The sequence below is a fragment of the Oncorhynchus mykiss genome, chromosome 28, assembly GCF_057628025.1.
Source record: "Oncorhynchus mykiss isolate SJ-2025 chromosome 28, ASM5762802v1, whole genome shotgun sequence".
NCBI classification, from domain to species: domain Eukaryota; kingdom Metazoa; phylum Chordata; class Actinopteri; order Salmoniformes; family Salmonidae; genus Oncorhynchus; species Oncorhynchus mykiss.
The window spans coordinates 35,769,477-35,790,471 of NC_143049.1; the positions used below are offsets into that span (position 1 = coordinate 35,769,477).

Consider the following 20,995-nt stretch of genomic DNA (forward strand, 5'->3'; position numbering starts at 1 on the left):
CAACTTTTACACATAATAGCAAGTACAGTTTAATACAGATATACAATGTCAGTTCCTTTGAGGGACATGCTTTAATGCTTTTGAGAACAAAACTTCCACTACTAGCCCAGGAGATGCTGGACCAAAAAAAACAACACTTGCCTGCATGGAGGGATGACACCACCCGCCTAAGGTGGGAGACTTCACTTAAAAGAAAACTATCCCTTTAACAGTAGGTGGGTTGTCCATTGACATCAATTCATGCTTCAATGCAAACATTGACGTTATGCTCATATCTCTAATTAGGATTCGGTCCTTGGGGAGTACCACACGTGGCCTTCACAGCAGACGGGCCAGGGAGAAAGTGTGGTATCCACATGTTTCACAGACAGAAGACCAACTGCAAGTAGGAGAATGTCTGCTTTTGAGAACTCTTTTGTGATTGACACAATCACCCATCGGGTCACATTAACAGTGTCCCACTGACAAACAGTCCCAGAGGGTGAGAGAGAGGGAGAGGGAGAAAGAAAGACAGAGAGAAACTGAGAAAAATAGGAGGGGTAGACAGAGCGAAAAGTAGAGACAGGAGAGAAAGAGTATCCTACCTCCTGTGGAAGGATACAGTAGCCCTCTAGGTGATGCTGCGCCATCTGGAAGGAGTTGGGGCTTGTTTGTGAGGCATCTCAGGCAAGCTTTTTCCTCAGTTTCCCTGTTAACGCTGTATATTCCTCAAGATAAAAAGGCTTACCCATTTTATTTTCCTGAATGGCCATAGAAAAAAATGTATTTGTGTTGTCCTGTAGGCGTACAAAGGAAGTGGAAAAATCAATTACGAAGTGTACCTTCCGAAATCCTACCTCTTCAACAAGTACGTTAAGACATCCGAGCCTTATTCCCCCCCCCCCCCCCCAATTAAATTAAATTTGAGGAAAACATTCTTAGAACTGTGACATGTGGTTCTCACTTAGCCATCTTAAGATGAAAGCACTAAGTCACTCTGGAAAAGGGCATCTGCTAAATTACTAAAATGTACCTAAGTGTTCAATGTTTAAGACATTGAGAGTATCCAACAATGTACTCAACATTAAAACCATATTTAAATGTACTACACTAAACATGATGCTTTCCTTTCCAGTACAGCCACCTATGGCTTTCAGTATCTATTACTCTTCCTGGGGTCCCAGGTCAGAGACAGTCAAAGAAAGCATATCTTTCAGATAAGGACTTACTATATGGGGGGGGGGGGGGGGGGGACAGTGTGTCAAATGTAACACAGTACCTTGCTTTCACCCCTAATAGTATAGTTGGCCTGCAGTTTGGTTTGGACCTGCAGTTTGGTTATTGGGTAACAGTAGATCTATAGTGCCATCTAGAGGTTAAAATTGGGCATAGATACCAAGGCAATAACTGCTCTGCAAATTAACACTCCTCATTCACACAACTTTTGGCAAGGCCCGCAGGAAACAAACAAGTTTTACAGTTTAAAGTAATTGATTAGTCCATTATGTGACCCCCCAAAAATAAAATCAGTAGTACTGAACACATACCCATCTCATTAAATGCAATTTCACTTTTATCAGAGGTTGACAAAAAAAAAAAAAAAAAAATGAACACAGCAACATGTTTAATATAGCTATGCTTTATTTATATTTTACAGTAACCACAAATCTTTGGCCATGTTCAGGATAACATTCATCCAAAATGCAAGTCATTGACATTGACCTGGTTGCCATCAATACCGTTCTGACACCTGTATAGCTGACACAACAGAAGCCCACTCTCACTACAAGATAGTTAGAGGTATTTTTGATATACCATTTTAGGAGGCCATGTAATATTACCATTCAGCAGTTGCCTTTAATACTACATGCTCATGATTGTACTTGAAGCCTTACGATTAATTTGCACATTTCCTTTAAATGATGAAATACTACAATCAATGCTATGGTGCATTCCCTCCTTAATATATTATTTTTAGAGCCCCCATTGCTCTTTAAAAGCATTAACATCCACTTATTTATATCAACTACTTCAATTGGTTACTACTGCTGTTTTCCATTGAGTTTTATTAGAAAGAAAAAAGGAATTGTCAAGCAAAGTGTAAATATTTCAAAAGAGAGAAGGCTTTGATCTAAAAAGGTATCTATAAACAGTCAACTTCTTTCCTACAGGTTAAAAATCCTAATGATGGATAGAAATTCTAAGCCAGATATGTTTAATCTCTTCTCGATTCAAAATGGAGCCATGTATGTACCGGAAAGCTTCCAATGAGATTCCTTGGAGCTTGAGTGGTGCAGCAGAAAGAAAAGAAATGGCATCTTTTAAGGCTTCGTCAAGGCATCTATGTGGTAGACACAGTAAACGTGGTATGAACTAATGATACAGCCAACATCAACTATCAGCCACAAACAAGAAAGGAATAAGAACAGGGGGATGCTGAGGAGTATTTTTCCTCAACTGATACAGGAGCAGTAAAGGACAAAGTTCACTAATTTTGTTTTTTAAAAAAAAAGCAAATTGACTTGTTTTTTTTCCCCAAGGGGTGTTGCAGCACCTTCAGCACCCCTACTTCCCACAGCTTTGAATAAAGAAAAGAGGGAAAAAAAAGAATGACAAATAGTTGGTTACATTACTGTATGTAAGAAGAGCCTAACTGTGGAATGTGTGATAATCAACATAGTATATCAATATGTTATTCAGTTTTAAGAACAGTATTTATAATTCAGGTCTATGACTTTTAAGTCATTATCCAGTATACGGCCCAGGATACTTGGCAGTCTTCTGTTCATAACTCAATGTAGAAGTTAGTGACATCTTTTGGTCTGTGTTAGTAACACATGACGGTGTGGTTGGTTTTTGGTCCATGCTGCAGTCAGAGCCGGAGAGAAGGAAGAGGATGAGAGAAGAGGTTGAGAGAGGTAGAAGTATAAGAAGACGGGTGTTTTAGGAGTGTAACTGTCAAAGAAGGATAAAGAATAAGAGGAACAGAAAGAGAAACAAACAGGGGTCTTAGTGCAGGATCTCCAGTAGGAGACGTTTGAAGTCTCCTCCACACTCAGAGCTCAGAGCTTCTTTCAGAGGAACATCATACTTCTCCAGGTACATCTCCTTAATGGTCTCCAGGTCAAACTGTTGGAAACAAACATTTACATGATCTTCTGGTTCTATAATTATCCTCGTATGACATCGATATGTTCTTATTTAGAGGGCAAGTAGTAGTAGTATTCGTGGGTAGCACCTGTCCGCACATTGTTATGAACATACGACCCATACTGGTGCCCAGTCATTCTGAACGAAAGACTTATCAAAATTACACGACAGCGGCCGGCAAATTCAATGATATTGCTCAAGAAATAATGAAATGTAAATGTAAATTTACTTTAGAGAGAGCTGGCCATTAGCTAGCAAAGTTTGTAAAATAGAAACTATTGCTAACGTTAGCTAGCTAAAATTCAGTGCAGTCCCCTCAATCTTAACTAGCTAAAGTTATACTGCATCTAAAGCCAATCTGGCGACATCACAATGATAAAGATTTCCCCCTTTGAAAATGTAATCGTGTTTCCAAGCCACAGTAATGCACTTTAGACTACATCTTTCAGTTGGGCATCAGTCCTAAAACATTGAAAACAATATTGTGAAGAAACTTGCAACCCATGGAGAGAGCTAATAAAGTTAAATACGTTTCAAATTATTTGACAAAACACATGGTCCACAGAATCACTCCCGTTGCGCAATAAATAATTATAAAACGGTGACAGTTTCCTTATTATGGTAAACAAAATAATTGTTGCTTTAGCAACAGAGTGATTCCTGAGCAAGGTCGCATCATATGCTCAAGCAACAATTGTGGCACCACCCGCCATCATACGCCCTACACAATACTGTTAGGAAAACGAGGGGGGGGGCATTGTCTAACAGGACAAAAGCTTTAGAAACACATTGGTGGTACTAAACCCCTTAAAGAGTAATATTCTGTGTCTCATGCCTTGATGTCATACCTCTGAGCGACCAACGATGATGCGGATGAGCGTGTCTTCGTCAGTGCCCGCCCCTTTCATTGCGGCGTTCAGGCGACGGGCAAAATAGAGCTGAGGGTTTTTGGCACAACGCACTGTAGAGAAAGAGATGTGCATGCAGACACACACAGATGAATACTTCCCTGTGTGCCTCACAGAGCACTGAGTTGGAGGGGCACTTAAGTCCAACTCCAGCATTGGGTTCAATGTCATTGCAACTCAAGTAAAAAAAAATTAAAACAGGAAATGCCACAGTTCTGTTTACATTTGATGAATGAAAGTTTCCTAATTTTGGAGTCTACCCACTATGCTATAGTCGCATGAGGAAGCCATGATTACTCCTTCAGACACTTGAAGTAGTTTGCTTTATGTCACATTTACAACTAAGGGCAGTGAATGGTTTCACCCTCAGTCAGCTATATTGAACAAAAATATAAAAACATAACATGAAACAATGTCACTGAGTTAGTTCATAAGAAAAAAATCAGTCAATTTAAATAAATGTATTAGGCCCTAATCTATAGATTTCACATGACTGGAAGAGGCACAGTGTGTGGGTATAGGCCCACCCACAGGGGAGCAAGGCCCAGCCAATCAGAATGAGTTTTCCCCACAAAAGGGCTTTATTATCGACAGATATTCTACTCAGTTTCATCAGCTGTCCAGGTGGCTGGTCTCAGGTGAAGCCGGATGTGGAGGTCCTGGGCTGGAGTGGTTACACATTTCTGTCGTTTTAGCAGACGCCCTTATCCAGAGCGACTTACATGAACAATAAGGGCACGTCGACAGATTTTTCACCTAGTCAGGTCAGAGACTGAAACCAGCAACCTTTCCATTACTGACCCAACGCTTTTAAACCACTAGGCTACCTGCCGCCCCTACACATGGTCTGCAGTTGTGAGGCCGGTTGGACGTACTGCCAAAATCTCTAAACGAGGTTCGAGGGATGGATTCTCTTGGCAAAGGAGAAATGCTCACTAACAGGGATGTAAACAAATGGAGAGAAATATGTGTGTTATGGACCATTTCTGGGATCTTTTATTTCAGCGCACAAAACCAACCCTTTACAAGGCTTCTCAACAGTTTTTACCCCATAAGACTCCTGAACAGGTAATCAAATGGCTATCCGGACTATTTGCATTGTGTGCCCCCCCACCCCAACTTTCACACTGCTGCTACTCTCTGTTTATCATATATGCATACATTCATGTACATACTACCTCAATTGGGCCGACCAACCAGTGCTCCCGCACAGTGGCAGACCGGGCTATCTGCATTGTGTCCCTCCACCCACCGACCCCTCTTTTACGCTACTGCTACTCTCCGTTTATCATATATGCATAGTCACTTTAACCATATGTACATACTACTTCGCCTGACTAACCGGTGTCTGTATGTAGCCTCGTTACTTTATATAGCCTGTCTTTATTTCTTTACATACCTATTGTTCACCTAATACCTTTTTTGCACTATTGGTTTTGCACTATTGGCCTGCAAGTAAGCATTTCACTGTAAGGTCTACACTTGTTGTATTCAGCCCACGTGACAAATAAACTTTGATTTGTGTTTATATTTTTGTTCAGTGTATCTAACTTACAGGTAGTTAGCAACCATGTAAAACATGGCCTTTAGAAATAACATACCCAGGGTGATGTAACACTCCTTTAAGGTCCCAGTGGCTTCGTTGTCAATGGCATCCAGGATCTCTGTCCCAGAGAGCTGAAGAGAACAAACAGGACAGTGAACACAGAATCAAGACGGTGATCCATTTGTCCATACTGAGTACAAAACATAACCGACTACTGCCAGGTAATTTCCCCACGTACTTAGAAATGCTTCCATTTAAGTGGCAAATGGTTTTACTTCCTTCTTATTTTTAAAAAGAAGTGGGACAGTCCCACTCCTCACGCATCTCTTGTTTATTGGATAGGACATATGGAGGAAAGAGCAGTGGGACAGATCTGCAGCAGTATGTGGGATGGAGGCAGCGGCTTTCGCCACTGGACCAACCTAGTAATAACGGTTATTTTCTTACTGTTGACTATTATTGTCAATTCAGAGCGTTGACAGAGTTAATGACCCCCCCAGTGGCAGGTGTGCTGTACATACTGTAAATAGCAGGTGTACTGTACATACCTGCTCATAGATCTTGAAGGTGGCCTGAAGCTGCAGGTAGTTCCTGTGTGTCAAAATGTAACTGAAGGTGGACTCGTCCGTTCCAAAACGACCCTCTCCTGCCTGACATCCACAAACAAAGACCAGAAGACACTTCATCAAGGCCAGAATACACACACCAGCAGAAAGCACAGGGATACACAGTCAAAGTCAGTGCTTATAAAAAAAAAGGAATTCTGGCTCGAGATCCATACACACAACTTGGATTTTTGCATAAATTACGCATTGATGTCAACGGCAGATTTACGCGAAAGAAATTAGTTACTCACGTTCCACAAGCGCTATTTGTTGAAATCTTACCTTCATACTGATTCCTAGAGCATCATGAGGGGTTGATAGACATAAAACAAGAGCCTGGTACCGTACATGGTGAGAGCTCACCTCAAACATAGCGGTCGCATCCTGCTCGGCCAGTCCCTCGTCCACCTCGAAGCCTTCATCTCGGTTAGCCTATCAGGGTATAGAGAAGAGGGTGTGGGGGTAAAGAGATGCAAAGGGAGAGCGAGGGGGACAAAGAAAGGATGGCGACAGACCGAGTAAGAGTGAAAGAGCAGGTCTGGGAAGAATCAACCTATCAAGCGAAGGTATGATGTAATGCCGCTTTGTTTTCCCAAACCAAAATATATTTTCCTGTTTCCCATTTACTTCTTTTAACTCTCATACCTAGCAGTCATTCTTATCCAAATTAATTTACATGGTCATTGTGACAGGATATGAGTCATGTACCTTTTAGTGCAGGGGAAGTGGGAAGGGGGTGGGGAAAGAGCGGGCACAAGGCCCACAGACTGGCCTCCCAATGGGGAACACCTCCAGTTGATGTCGTGTCGCCTTGTCACGTGATCAATTGGTGCAAAATGTGTATATTTGACACATGTACTTTAAGCATAGAATATCACCCTGTCTACCTGCAGAAGAGCTATCAGGAGGTTCTTGACATCTCCACTGGTGTCATCCTCAATGTCAGCCACAAGGTCACGTTCGTTCACTGGAGGGTAAACAAATGGGTCTCACTGTAGAGGTCATTCCAGATGTACATTACCAGTCAAAAGTTTGGACACCTACTCATTCAAGGGTCTTTTTACATATTTACATTGTAGAATAGTGAAGATATCAAAACTATGAAGTAACACATAGGGAATCATGTAGTAATCAACAAAGTGTTAATTTTTTATTTGAGATTCTTCAAAGTAACCAACCTTTGCCTTAACTTGGCATTCTCTCAACCAGCTTCATGAGGTAGTCACCTGGAATGCTTTTCAATTAACAGGTATGCCTTGTTTAAAAGTTAATTTGTAGAATTTCTTTCCTTCTTAATGCACTTGAGCCAATCCGTTGTGTTGTGACAAAGTAGGGATAGCATGCAGAAGATGGTCTTTTAAGAAATAGGGCTAAGTCCATATTATGTCAAGAACAGCTAGAATAAGCAAATAGAAACAACAGTCCATCATTACTTTAAGACATGAAGGTCAGCCAATACTGAATTTAAAACTTTCTTCAAGTGCAGCCGCAAAAACCATAATCCGCTAAGAATGTACAGCTGCAGCTGTACATAGTCTATTGGTAAATAGCCCACCCATTTTCACCTACCTCATCCCCATACTGTTTTTATTTATTTATTTTTCTGCTCTTTTGCACAACAATATCTCTACCTGTACATAACCATCTGATCATTTATCACTCCAGTGTTAATCTGCATAATTGTAATTATTTGCCTACCTTCTCATGCCTTTTGCACACAATGTATATATAGACTCCCCTTTTTTCTACTGTGTTATTGACTTGTTAATTGTTTACTCCATGTGTAACTCTGTGTTGTCTGTTCACACTGCTATGCCTTATCTTGGCCAGGTCGCAGTTGCAAATGAGAACTTGTTCAACTACCCTACCTGGTTAAATAAAGGTGAAATAAAAAAAAATTAAAGAAAAAAAAAGAAACTGGCTCTCATGAGGGCCGCCACAGGACAGGAAGACTGTTACCACTGCTGCAGAGGATAAGTTCATTAGAGTTACCAGCCTCAGAAATCGCAGGCCAATAAAATCCTTCAGAGTTGAAGTAACAGACACGTCAACTGTTCAGAGGACTGTGAGAATCAGGCCTTCGTGGTCAAATTGCTGCAAAGAAACCACTACTAAAGGACACCAATAAGAAGATAATTGCTTGGGCCAAGAAACACACGCAATTGACATTAGACCGGTAGAAAGCTGTCCTTTGGTCTGATGAGTCCAAATTTGAGATTTTCCCACCATCTCGTTGAGACGCAGAGTAGGTGAAAGGATGATCTCTGCATGTGTGGTTCCCACCGTGAAGCATGGAGGTGGTGTGATGGTGCTTTGCTGGTGACACGGTCTGATTTATTTAGAATTCAAGGCACACTTAACCAGCATGGCAACCACAGCAATATGCCAGCCCATCTGGTGTGTGCTTAGTGGGACTATCATTTGTAAAAGGTCAATGACCCAATACACCTCCAGGCTGTGTAAGGGCTATTTGACCAAGGAGAGTGATGAGTGCTGCATCAGATGACCTGGCCTCCACAGTCAGACATCAACCCAATTGAGATGGTTGGGGATGAGAGGACAGCAGAGTGAAGGAAAAGCAGCCAACAAGTGCTCAGCATATGTGGGAACTTCAAGACTGTTGGAAAATCATGCCAGGTGAAGCGCGTCGAGATAATGCCAATAGTGTGCAAAACTGTCATTAAGGCAAAGGGTGGCTACTTATATTAAAATATATTAGGATTTGTTTAACACTTTTTTGGTTACTACATGATTCCATAGTTTACGTCTTCACTATTACTCTACAATGTAGAAAAAGTAAAAATAAAGAAAAACACAATTTCAGATGTGTTAGGAAAACAAAGTAGCAACAAAAGACAAAAGTTCACAAAACCAAATAATGGGATGTCAAAACACAATACTATGAAAGGACAGCAATTTGAGAAGAATGAATTCAATATCACAACAGCATGGAATGTATCAATAATTCCCTTGACAGACATTGGGTCAGCATATTTTTTTAAGGGGGTAAACAGTGTCACGTTTCAACGACAGTTCGGAGATTTCCCAAAAGCTCCAACATTACTCTAAAATTAATTTATGATGTCATGTCTAAATCTCCACCAGCGAACGAGAGAGGAAAACGTGACTGATTCCACTGTGATTCATCCTTGTGACTCACATAACAAATACAAGAGCACTGGTTGCGTGTGGGTTGACTGACCATATTCTGGACCATAAAATATATTATGAAGTCCTGGCTAAAAATACTTACCCTGGGCATACGCCTCCTGGCAAGTCAGGATCTCCTGTTGGGAGAGAGTCAGGGAATAACAAGAGTCATTCTGCTTTAGCATTTCTGTTTTCATTCACTAAATAATAATCATATTTTACCTTTTTTATTTAAGTCAGTTGAGAATTTTTATTTTATTTTCAATGACGGCCTAGGAACAGCGGGTTAACTGCCTGTTCAGGGGCAGCTTGGGTGTTTGAACTTGCAACCTTCCGGTTACTAGTCCAACGCTCTAACCACTAGGCTACCGATCTGTTGAACAGTATTGTGACAGGTAAAATGGATCTGCTGAACAGCATTGTTTGTCATTATCGTGCGAGTACATTCCTGCAGAGTGCAGATTTGACAGTCCAAATCAATGCTAGTTGGGCCAATAAACCCATACCCGATAAGCCTTTAGTCAAGAATAATTCATCTTCTGCACATCCTACCATTCCAGTGGTTAATTGCTATATTGTAATTACTTTGCCACCATGGCCTATTTATTGCCTTACCTCTTATCCTACCTCATTTTCACATGCAGTGTATACTGTATTATTGATTGTATGTTTGTTTATTCCATGTGTATTCTGTGTTGTGTGTGTCGAACTGCTATGCTTTATCTTAGCCAGGTCGCAGTTGCAAATAAGAACTTGTTCCCAACTAGGCTACCTGGTTAAATAAAGGTGAAATAAAATAAAGGACATCCAATTGGCTTAATGGTCCAGTAACAACATACCTGATTGGTGCTGGTGCACAGGATCTCCACCAGAACGGCCTCGTCGGTGCCCGCCCCTTTCATGGCCTTCCTCAGCTCCTTGGCAGAGTAGATGTGGGGCGGATCTAGCATAGCCACAATGGCCATCTCAAAACTACCAGTCAGCTCCTTCTTCAACACCTCCTCCAACTCCTTAGTATGGACAATAAATAGAACAGATGGTTCTCAAAAGTCTTTCCTCATGAAAACCCTGTGGTATAGTGGTAACACACCTGCTGCTGTCACATGTCTGCCTCCCCACCAAAGATCAAGGGTTCAATCCCTGTATCCTCATGTCTAAAGTATACATTTATAAAAAGGACAGTGAAATTCCACTCTCATTTAAACAAGTTCTGACCTCGATTCCTATATAAAAAAATCCTATTTCAAGGAGGCAAGCAAAGCAGAATATAGAAATCGAGGAGAGGGGAAATTCTGTACAATGGCATTAGCAATGTTTTTTTTTTATACACATGTTATTATTTCCATCACTCATTCCCCGTGCTAACTCGTCATTCAGGACATCCATCTTGTGATCCAAAAAGTATTTCTCCCCTACAACTCAAATGAAACAAACAGTTGGACTCTGCATTTCACATAAAAATGGTCTTAATGCGTTGACCTCCCGAGTCTACGAATGAGAAACGACTCACATCGTCATACTTCTCGAAGTATGCGTGCTTGATTTCCAAGCGCTGTGCTGATGAACGATTGGCCAGAATCTCAATGATGGCCTCCTCATCCGTCCCTGTGGAGAGGAATCAGAAAGACACTTAAAAACAATAAAGTTACAAACAGTTGATCCGTGAATGCTCAAAACTATCCATTGATGGAGTGTCAATAAATACAATTTATATTGTCCTATTATCATTGTATAATCCGTTGATCGCTACATCGCTGCATAATTGACTCATATTGGTGGATACATAGTGATCAGGTCACTTTATTTCTAAATCAGATGGATGATGTCACATTCTGCCCCTTCTAATCAGGAACTGATCCAGACCTATACGTCGCTCTGGCCACTGACATGGACTAATCAATTCCTTAGGGAGAAATCCTATAGCCTTCGGCCTAAATTAATGCTTGAATGGAATACACTTACCCAAACCTTTGCAGGATTTGCGAATGGCCTTGATATCAGCCACAACATCGAAATCATCATAGGGGGTAATAGTTGGCTATGGGAAAACATTCAGAATCAGGACATCCAATGACACTAATATAACATACAAAAATATGCTCTCCCATGATATCATATCTGTCTCAAATAACCATAGGTCTATGCCACAAAATTCATCCTAAAAATGAGTCTTTTCGGTATAGATCATGCGAGAAAGACTATTCCTTCATGGTTGAGTACAGTAGACTAGATTCCCCTCCGTTCCTAGTCTAGCAAAAGGGTGCAGTCTCTGTGCGCTGAGTCATGGGGCAATTGCATATTGCTACAAAGCTACTTAGGCGCCAGCCTCCCTCCCTCTTCATCGCTCAGCCTCCCCAAAGACAATGCAACGGTATTGATCATTGAGTGGGGGGCATTTCTGAGAAATTCCAGAGAGAAGCAGCCTACTCAAGCTGCCACGCTCCTAACACGCATTTGATATACAGTCGGGTTGACGTATGAATGGTCCTTCTGCATAGCCTACGTTTATAACAGGCTATGATAAACAGCAAGCTATTTAATGGATAAATTATGCTCCACGCATACACAAATCATATATGAAAGCTAACCATTTACATACATTTTCTAAAAACGGACATTTTAAAAGCTTTAAAATGATTTGATAAACAATAGCAGTGTGATGGGCCATTTAGCTGAATTGTTCTTACATTCTAACAGAATATAAATAACTATATTTTTGACATGTAGATTGATTCAGTCGAGTGGTACCAAGACGCATTTAAAATGAGCGTTTATTTTCGTTTACTTTCCGGCTACACTGTACAGTAGCATCAAATAGGCTACTAGGCATAGAAAGTCAACAAAAGCTGATAACGCACTTAAAAATAAAATTGTCCAAAACGTGACACTCACTTGGACGTTGCCCATGTTGCAGACTCTTGTTTTCAATCCAGCGAAGATGATGTAGTGTCGGGTCAGTCAACGTCCTCCTCGCTAGTCACCCTTTAAGAAGTCGATTCTGCACACGAAGGACCAGCCCTGCCAGCATAGCTGACGTCACCAGCCTTTATCAAGTTGGCAGGCTAATTACGACACTGCTGAAAGCGTTTAGTGATCATCCTATCTAGCTACTTAATTTGAATCATTTCGGTTTGTGTACTATGATTTAGTGAATTAAAACCATTGATTTGAACTGTATAACATAAGAAGTATGGGCTCCTACTTTTATATTGAATTGAAATCAACTAATGGTGTTAAGAATGAACAAAAATTCAGGCGATAGGACAAGACTTGAACGCTGTTCCCTACTAACTCAACTAGCACAGCTGCAACACATTGCTAATCAGCCTCCGCACCTGTCCTCACTCTCCTTAATCACCACTGCCACCCTACAGGCTACAGGTTAAACCTGGTCAAACGAACGTTCCCCCTCTGTGTTCTGTAATGCATGTCACTAGCGTGATCAAATTTTGCATGACCCCTTCTGTCTAAAATCTCTTAGGTTCCTCCAAGGATTTAGGCTTCATCTGACCCAATTCTCGTTCCCTTCCTGAATCCTTCTGACATCCATTACATTTCTTAAAATTAATATTCTAAACCCATTTCAATGTATGGTCCTTAAACTTGTCAAATCAAAAAATAATCACAGCTGAATTGGATTTAAATTATATTTCTTAATGTGCTTTCAGGTTACTCCAGACAGACTAGAATCTATATAATCTATCTTCAGACTATGGCATTATTTGGAATGTTTCATGAGCTGAAATGAATAATCCCAAATGTTCCATATGCACGAGAAAATTTCTCTCAGATGTTGTGCACACATTTGTTTATACCCCTCTTATTTCTCCTTTGCCAAGATAATCCATCCACTTTACAGGTGTGGCATATCAAGTTGATATCAACAAGCTGATTAAACAGCATGATCATTACACAGGTGCACCTTGTGCTTGGGGAAAATAAAAGGCCATTTTAAAAATGTGCAGTTTTGTCAAACAACACAATGTCGTAGATGTCTCAAGTTTTGAGGGAGCGTGCAATTGGTATGCTGACTTTAGGAATGTCCACTAGAGCTGTTGCCTGATAATTAAATGTTCATTTCTTTAACACCAACGTAGTTTAAGATAATTTGTCAGTACGTCTCCAACCAGTCTCACAACCACAGACCACGTGTAACCACACCAGCCCGGGACCCCCACATCCGGCTTCTTCACCTGCGGGATCATCTGAGGAGGGGAGGGGGTAGTAAAGTCCTTTTGTGGGGAAACACGAATTGTGATTGGCTGGGACCTGGCTCCCCAGTGGGTGGGCCTATGCCCTCCCAAGCCCACACATGGCTGCACCCCTGCCCAGTCCATAGATTAGGGCCTAATTAATTAATTTAAATTGACTGATTTCCTTGTTTTAATTGTAACAGTAAATATTTAGAAATTGTTGCATGTTGCGTTTATATTTTTGTTCAGTACACATTGAAATCATGCATAATATAACAAAGAATTCACATCTGTCAAGGTGAGACGAAACCTTATCAGCAATCGTTATACAATACATGTATTTCTGTTCTGGAGATAAAATGTAAGATTTTTATTACAAAAAAAAGAAAGGGTTACAGTGTATGAATATGACAGGAGTTTACAGTAGTTTTCAGGCAGTCAAATTTAGTATTTCATATTACAGTACACATATGGTATCAAAGCAAGTACTGTATACACTACACACTACAAAACCCCTAAAATTGACTGTATTTTACTGTAAAAAAAAGAGTAAACACTACCGTAATCAGAATGAATCAATGAAATTCATTGATGAGAGGGGTTTGTATTCCACAGTATTTTACTGTATTGACAAGGGATTGGTGCAAGCAGGTTGGTTTGCCAAGTAGAGTGTTTACAGCATATTAATTAATATTTGGAGGCACTTTTAAAGGTCTTTAACAAAGGCTTCCAAACTGGCAACGACCACAGGGCAAAACACCAAAAAGACATGACAAAATGCTCAACCATTTAAGGTTCAAGACTGGCAGCCACTTCAATCTGTCCCCTATACATTTTCTATTGATGGGGGCACTGTAATCACATAAAATATACATTTGTACAGCATTCTCACTCACAGGTTCAACAAATATAGCTTCTTACAAATCACGCTTCAAAATACCTTGCGCCCGCTAGTGATCAAAAGGCTCTCCAAAGATACGGTATGCTACTTGTATTAGGTGTGGTTGAATTACAGCACCATTCAAAATACAGCAAGTATTTCCCCGCCCACAACATTTTCCCACAATGCACCATAATTTACAGCATGCTGGAGTAAAATGTGTCAAAGTATTTTACTGTTGATAATACCCTAAATTACTCTATTAATAAAATATATATATATGTTACGGTGTAGATTATGTAATAAAATGGACTAACTTCTAATAAACAAATAAGCATAACCACCATCATTTACACACAAGTAGAAAAGACAAAGCCTCTGGTGTTTATTGTCAGAACACAAAGTAACTACAGTCTCTCTCTGTAATCATCTTTGACCCTGCACTACAGCCCACAGTCTCTCTCTGTAATCAGCTTTGAACTAGTACTGACCAGATGCATGTCATTCTCTGAAATACAGTATTTTTTATTATATTATAATATCAACACATATTCAATATATGTTCAGTATATTCAATAGTATATTCAATATTTAATAATTCAATGCGCTGGATTAAATGTCTAAAAATGTAAGGGTTTTTACAAGTTAGCCATCTGTTAGGCTCAAGTATAATTTATTATGTTGGGACTTCATTAGTTTGATATTAGACATCTAATAAAATTGTAATCTGTACAATAATTTATGGATTGTGAGAAAGTACCATTATAAGACTTGTCATGAGCATGTATGAGCCCCTTAAAGGGGGCTCATTCAAACAAATGACAAATTAACACATTTGTTTCCTTATTGATAGCAGTCTATCGTCAAGGAGAGATTGATATCCACCCTGTAGTCTTGTTTACTTTGTCACTGCCAAAAATATGAGCATTTTATAACCAAAAGTCAATGTTCCCCAAAGTACCATCCTTCAGATTCCATTTCCCAAATCATCTCAAACTAACTTCAAACAACAACACAATCACTTTCAGAGACTTTGAAATGACTTGGGTTTGAAATACAGGCCCTGCACAAAATAGGTATACACTGAGTGTACAAAACCTTAAGAATACATTCCTAATTATTGATATGCACCCCCGTTTGTCCTCAGAACAGCCTCAACTCGTTGGGGTATGGGACTACAAGGTGTCGAAAGCATTCCACAGGGATGTTGGCCCATGTTGACTCCAATGCTTCCCACAGTTTTGTCAAGTTTGGCTGCATATCATTTGTGTGGTGGACCATTACTGATACACACAGGAAACCCAGCAGCGTTGCGGTTCTTGACACAAACCGGTGCGCCTGGCACCTACTACCATACCCTGTTCAAAGGCACTTAAACCTTTTGTCTTGCCCATTCACCCTCTGAAAGGTACACATCCACAATCCATGTCTCAATTGTCTCAAGGCTTAATTTTTTTATTATTATTATTTTTAAATGGTCTCCTCACATTCATCTACACTGATTGAAGTGACATCAATAAGGTATCATAGCTTTTCATCAGGTGAAAAGAGCAGGTGTTCCTAATGTTTTGTACTCTCAGTGTACATTGGTTATTGTCAACAGTTGGGTTATGTATGCTCATCACCACCAGGGTGTAGTGTTGTTCTGTGTTGTGAAACAGTAGGTTTTCTCTCCCAGAACAGGGTTTGGTCAGCACTGTTCGACGCTACCCATCAAATAACAACAGAAAAATACATTGAGTTTTATTATAAATATTTATTGCAGGTTTAAGGGGGGGAGTTATGTACATGCGATTACAACAGAACACAATATAAATGTACAATATAAATATTCCTATGTGGGATGCAACAGCAGTGTTACCAAGCATTATAGTGATAAGACGACAGCGGTACAAGTTCACTCAACAAACAGGTTATAACGGAGCAGAGTTTGCTAAGAGCAGTGAGACGTTGGGCCAATATGTTTACTGTCATGCAGAAGTCACTGTAGCATTAATGGATACAGCGGAATCAGTGGTGTGAAGTACTTAAAGTACAAATACTTCATAAAGTACTACTTAAGTCATTTTTTTGGGGGATATCTATACTTTACTATTTATGTTTTTGACAATTTGTACTTTTACTTCACTATATTCCTAAAGACAATAATTTACTTTTTTTACTCCATACATTTATCCAGAAACCCCACAAATACTTGTTACATTTGAATACTTAGCAGGAACAGGAAAATGGTCCAATCACACACTTATCAAGAAAATCTCCCTGGTCATCCCTACTTCCTCTGATCTGGTGGACTCACTAAACATAAATGTTTCATTTGTAAATTATGTCTGAGTGTCGGAGTGTTCTCCTGGCTATCCGTAAATAAATAAAAACAAGATATTGTGTCGTTTGGCTTGCTTAATATAAGCAATTTGAAATTCTTTATATTTTTTACTTTTGATACTTAAGTATATTTAAAACCAAATACTTTTAGACTTTTACTCAAGTAGTGTTTTACTGGGTGACTTTCACTTTTACACGAGTCATTTTCCAATAAGGTATCTTTACATTTACTCAATTATGACAATTGGGTACTTTTTCCACCACTGAGAAGAACTGTGTTACGGATTAGCTGGGTTTTACTCACTAGGAAGCCAATTGGAGAAAAACAGACTGAAACAGGGGATGGACTAAGTTGAACTTGTCCAATAAGAAATGTTTGTTTCTGTTGCAAAAAATGTCCATTACCAAATGCTGTAGCATTTTGGATGTAAATTGATGAATTGACAACAAAGCAATTTCTGGAAGTGCTCTGTCACATTCTATAGCAGTTTTACAAAATGTATGCATCAAAGATAAACTTTAGTTTGTTTTTTTGTACGAACACAAAGCATGTTTGACTGGAAGGAGACCAAATAGATACACTTCCTTAAGGGGATGCATCCTCGTGTTGCTACGCAAGTGGTAACTATTTATGGTGCACCAATGTAGCTATTTCTCCTACTCAACACTTCAAATTGTATAATCTATAAGGCCCCAGAATTAACAGTATACTTATCTGTGCACTGTGCTTCATATGGAAGTTATATTATACACTTCCCGATGACCAACACTCTGAATTCATACTTGGCCCACTACTTGACAAGAATGACCCAGGTGCAGGAAACAGACAAAAGAGAACTCCAGTCTAGAATATTGGAATGACCCAGGTGCAGGAAACAGACAAAAGAGAACTCCAGTCTAGAATATTGGAATCACCCAGGTGCAGGAAACAGACAAAAGAGAACTCCAGTCTAGAATATTGGAATGACCCAGGTGCAGGAAACAGACAAAAGAGAACTCCAGTCTAGAATATTGGAATGACCCAGGTGCAGGAAACAGACAAAAGAGAACTCCAGTCCAGTATAATGGAACATGTGGCAACATCATCAATTAGTTGTTTACAAAAATGGACTGGTTAAATCAGTCCCACGTTCTTGTACAAACCTGTCTAAAATCAGATTGTTGTCTGTAATTCATTCAGTGTAAATTCCCTCACAGGTAGTAAGGACGTGTTTCATGTATTAAAGAGTGTGACAAATGGCTCAAAACTGCAAACTGAGCAAATGTACAAGCAAATAGTGCTGACTAAACATTTCTCTACATTGCGGATAGTGACTTTAAGCTGCACAACTAACAACAGGACTTTGTATTCGAACAAATACTTTTGTTGGGAATGCTTTAACAGACCGTATTGCATGTTTTACTTCACAAAATGATTTAGTCATAACCACAGTACAACTGTTTTTCCCACCCTTATCTTTAAAACCCAGTTTGCAAGGCATTTGTGTCGTGAATACAAAACACATTGTCTATCATTTTGATTATCATGCACTTTTCTCTGACCCATTGTCTTCAAAATCCCAGGGGCAAACGTCAACCCTTTTAGCAGTGCTAACGGGTTGTTTGTTATGAGAACTCAAAGAGTTCTCTTTCGCTGGAGAAGGCTTTGTCTGTGCTACGCTGGCATGCGCGTCCTCTACCTCCCACGGGCACACCTCTACCCTCTTGTTCTCCGACGCCTCCGGGTTTCTCGTTGAGCTCCTCCGTCTCCCAGATGTTGGCACGGTGACCGGAACACCCTCTGATGATTGGCTGACACGTGGTCTTTCCGAGGGCCTGCTGGAGGAGCTCTCCTTGTTCTTTGACCTGTGCTGCTTCTCCTCCTCCTTGTCCCTCCCTCCTTTCTCTCTCTCACCCCTCTCTCCCCTTTCTTTGGAGGAGCACGAACCTTTTCGTTTCCGCTTGGAGTGAGCCGTGGGACTGGAGCAGGTCTTCTCCTGGCTGGGGGAAGGCGAGGCTGGGGCTTCATTGTAGTCCCAGGGACAGATGTCCAACATCAGGGTGGGCGGCTGCAGCAGACTCCCTGTGGATTTGGAGTAGTCTGAGTGGAGGATCTTGGGCTTCCCATCAGTTGGTGTGACGCTCCTCTTACGTCTAATCCTCTCTGGAGAGATGGAGTCTGAATCGCCTCCCAACATTGGCTGCACCTCAAAGGCCCAGGGGCACACCTCCGGTTTGAGCAGGAGTGGAGATCTGGGAGACCTGGGCTTCCTTGTTTCTTTGGCCTCGTCTCGTTCACACCCCTTGTCTTTGGAGCGCTGTCGGCCTGCAGGCGATTGCCCTGCGGTTCTCTGCTGCTTCTGTTGGGAGCGACTGCCCTTGGTGGTACCCGTGCCACCACCACCATCACCCCTGTGGACCGTGGTAGTCTCTCCCGGAGCAATGGACACATGCTTCTGGGACCTTCCATCCGACGGGGTTGGGGGGTCCTCCACATCCCAAGAGCACACCTCGGAGAGGTCATACAGGTTTCTCCCCGGCTCTGTATTGATGGACGGCTGGCTGCCACTCACCTGCTGCTTCATGATGCCCATCTTGGCCATGGGTGTCCTGGAGTACTCTACCGACTGGCTGATGATCATCTTAGGATAACACTCCATCTCGTCCACCTCAGACAGCATCCTCCCATCGCGACCCTTGAGTCCCTTCTTGCTGGCATCCTCTGCGCTATGGGTCTTGCTGGTGAGCCCGGGCATCTTCTCTTTGGCACTGGTGATGACACTCAGTGACTTCTGCATGATGGACGTCCTCAGCTGAATGGGCTTTTTGTCCGCTGTGAAGTTGTGCGCGCTGGCCGACTTGCAGACCAAGGGCACTGACTCGGCCGGTTCCACCTTTGGGGCAGGCTCCGGTGACTTCTTAACCTGCCTCCTAATGAGAGATCCCAGCAAGGAACCATCGCCGGTGGCCATTTTGTCCCCACCCAAGCCTTCTCCGCCGGTAGTTTCCTTAGCTTGGTCACAAACGTGGTCGTAGCTGTGTGACTTATTCAGGCCCAGAACTTTGTTCTTCAAAGAGTCTTCCCTGGACTTGTGACCTGAATGGGACGAGTCGAAGGGATTCCGTCGAAGGGTGCTGCGGTTGCTCCCGTGCTCGCTACCGTCACGTTCCTCACGGCTGCCATAGCTGCCATGTCGGTGCAAGGTCTCCGGGATCTCAGTGAGGCGCCTCATGAGAGAGCGGCCCAGGCCCTTCTTGGAGCTGCGCTTCTTCTGCAGGTGTGGGTTGTTGGCCAGCATCTTCTTGCGCTTGTAGACTTCCAGTTGGGCGTAAAGCTTCTTGAGCTCGTCCTACAATGATGACACAGAGGATGGGTTGGGATAGAGAGAGAGAGAGAGAGAGAGAGAGAGAGAGAGAGAGAGAAGGAAGGAAGGAAGGAAGGAAGGAAGGAAGTGGATGAGAAAACAATGCTTGATCAATGCAAATATTTTGTTGTTGCTCTAGAGACATAAATTGACATCACAGACACATCACAGACACAAACCAAACTAACCATGGTCCATTTCCTTGACAGACCAGAATGTTGCCACAAGGTAGCGACTTCCCACAGGGTTCAGTGTTGGGGCCAATCCTGCTTTAATCTACACGCTCCCACTCACCTAACTCCTCAGACATTAAATCATCAACTTTCACTGCTTTGCTGACACTCAAGTATACATCAAAACCAAATCGGACACCATCGCCCATATTTCTTTGTAATGAAAAGCGTTATACAAATTACATTTGAATGACTAATTATTACAATTCTGAATGTTCCCAAACAAAACAGCAAATGGGTGCTAAATCTAAACAGTCTCTACACTGTAAAGATGTGAAAATCTTGGCGCCATACTGGATGGCTGCAGGTTTGTAAGCTCCGACCAAACTTTGCTATTTTGTGATTATTTTGTTGTTTATTTTTACTTTATTTTCTCTAAAAGTATCCGCTATCATTTCTTAAAACCGACAATAACTTTTAAACATCAGATCGGCAGTTAATTACCTCAATTCAGGCTTTAACTTCCCCTCATCTGCTCTGTAACGTTTCTGTAACCTTTCTGTAACCTTTCTGTGACCTTTCTGTGACCCAATTTCCAGGCTACCCAAGAGGAAACGCCGACGTTACAGAGGCAAGAGAGGGGGGAAACTGGCGAGATTAAAGGGAAGGGAGAACCGGCCACCTCTCCACCCTCCGTTCTACTGGCCAATCACTTGATAATAAGATGGATGACATCCGATCG

At 41.4% G+C, this 20,995-nt stretch overlaps 2 protein-coding genes across 2 annotated transcripts in view; both read right to left on the bottom strand.

Annotated features, from left to right (window-relative positions):
* Window positions 1–1,602: 1,602 nt before the first annotated feature.
* Window positions 1,603–12,773, bottom strand: anxa13l (annexin A13, like). Its single transcript, XM_021590037.3, has 11 exons — window positions 12,231–12,773; window positions 11,301–11,376; window positions 10,849–10,943; window positions 10,178–10,348; window positions 9,442–9,475; window positions 7,076–7,155; window positions 6,552–6,620; window positions 6,132–6,233; window positions 5,639–5,714; window positions 3,978–4,090; window positions 1,603–3,108 (listed from the first exon to the last, which is right to left on the bottom strand). The coding sequence occupies exons 1-11, from the start codon at window positions 12,243–12,245 to the stop codon at window positions 2,989–2,991; spliced, it is 951 nt and encodes a 316-aa protein (XP_021445712.2). The 5' UTR covers window positions 12,246–12,773; the 3' UTR covers window positions 1,603–2,988.
* Window positions 12,774–16,147: 3,374 nt separating this feature from the next.
* Window positions 16,148–20,995, bottom strand: part of LOC110509081 (metabotropic glycine receptor) — a 115,697-nt gene continuing 110,849 nt past the window's right edge. Inside the window, exon 11 of the mRNA XM_036966584.2 lies at window positions 16,148–20,065. Coding sequence (XP_036822479.2) covers window positions 18,260–20,065 — 1,806 coding nt within the window. The 3' untranslated portion in view covers window positions 16,148–18,259. The remainder of the gene's footprint in view (window positions 20,066–20,995) is intronic.

What these genes read in the sequence shown, in the direction of transcription:
- anxa13l (XM_021590037.3), bottom strand. An exon ending in CCAGGAGGCGTATGCCCAGG is followed by an intron (nt 7,156 to 9,441) that starts GTAAGTATTTTT and finishes TTTACCCTCCAG; the next exon opens with TGAACGAACGTGACCTTGTG. An exon ending in ATGCGACCGCTATGTTTGAG is followed by an intron (nt 6,234 to 6,551) that starts GTGAGCTCTCAC and finishes TGTGGATGTCAG; the next exon opens with GCAGGAGAGGGTCGTTTTGG.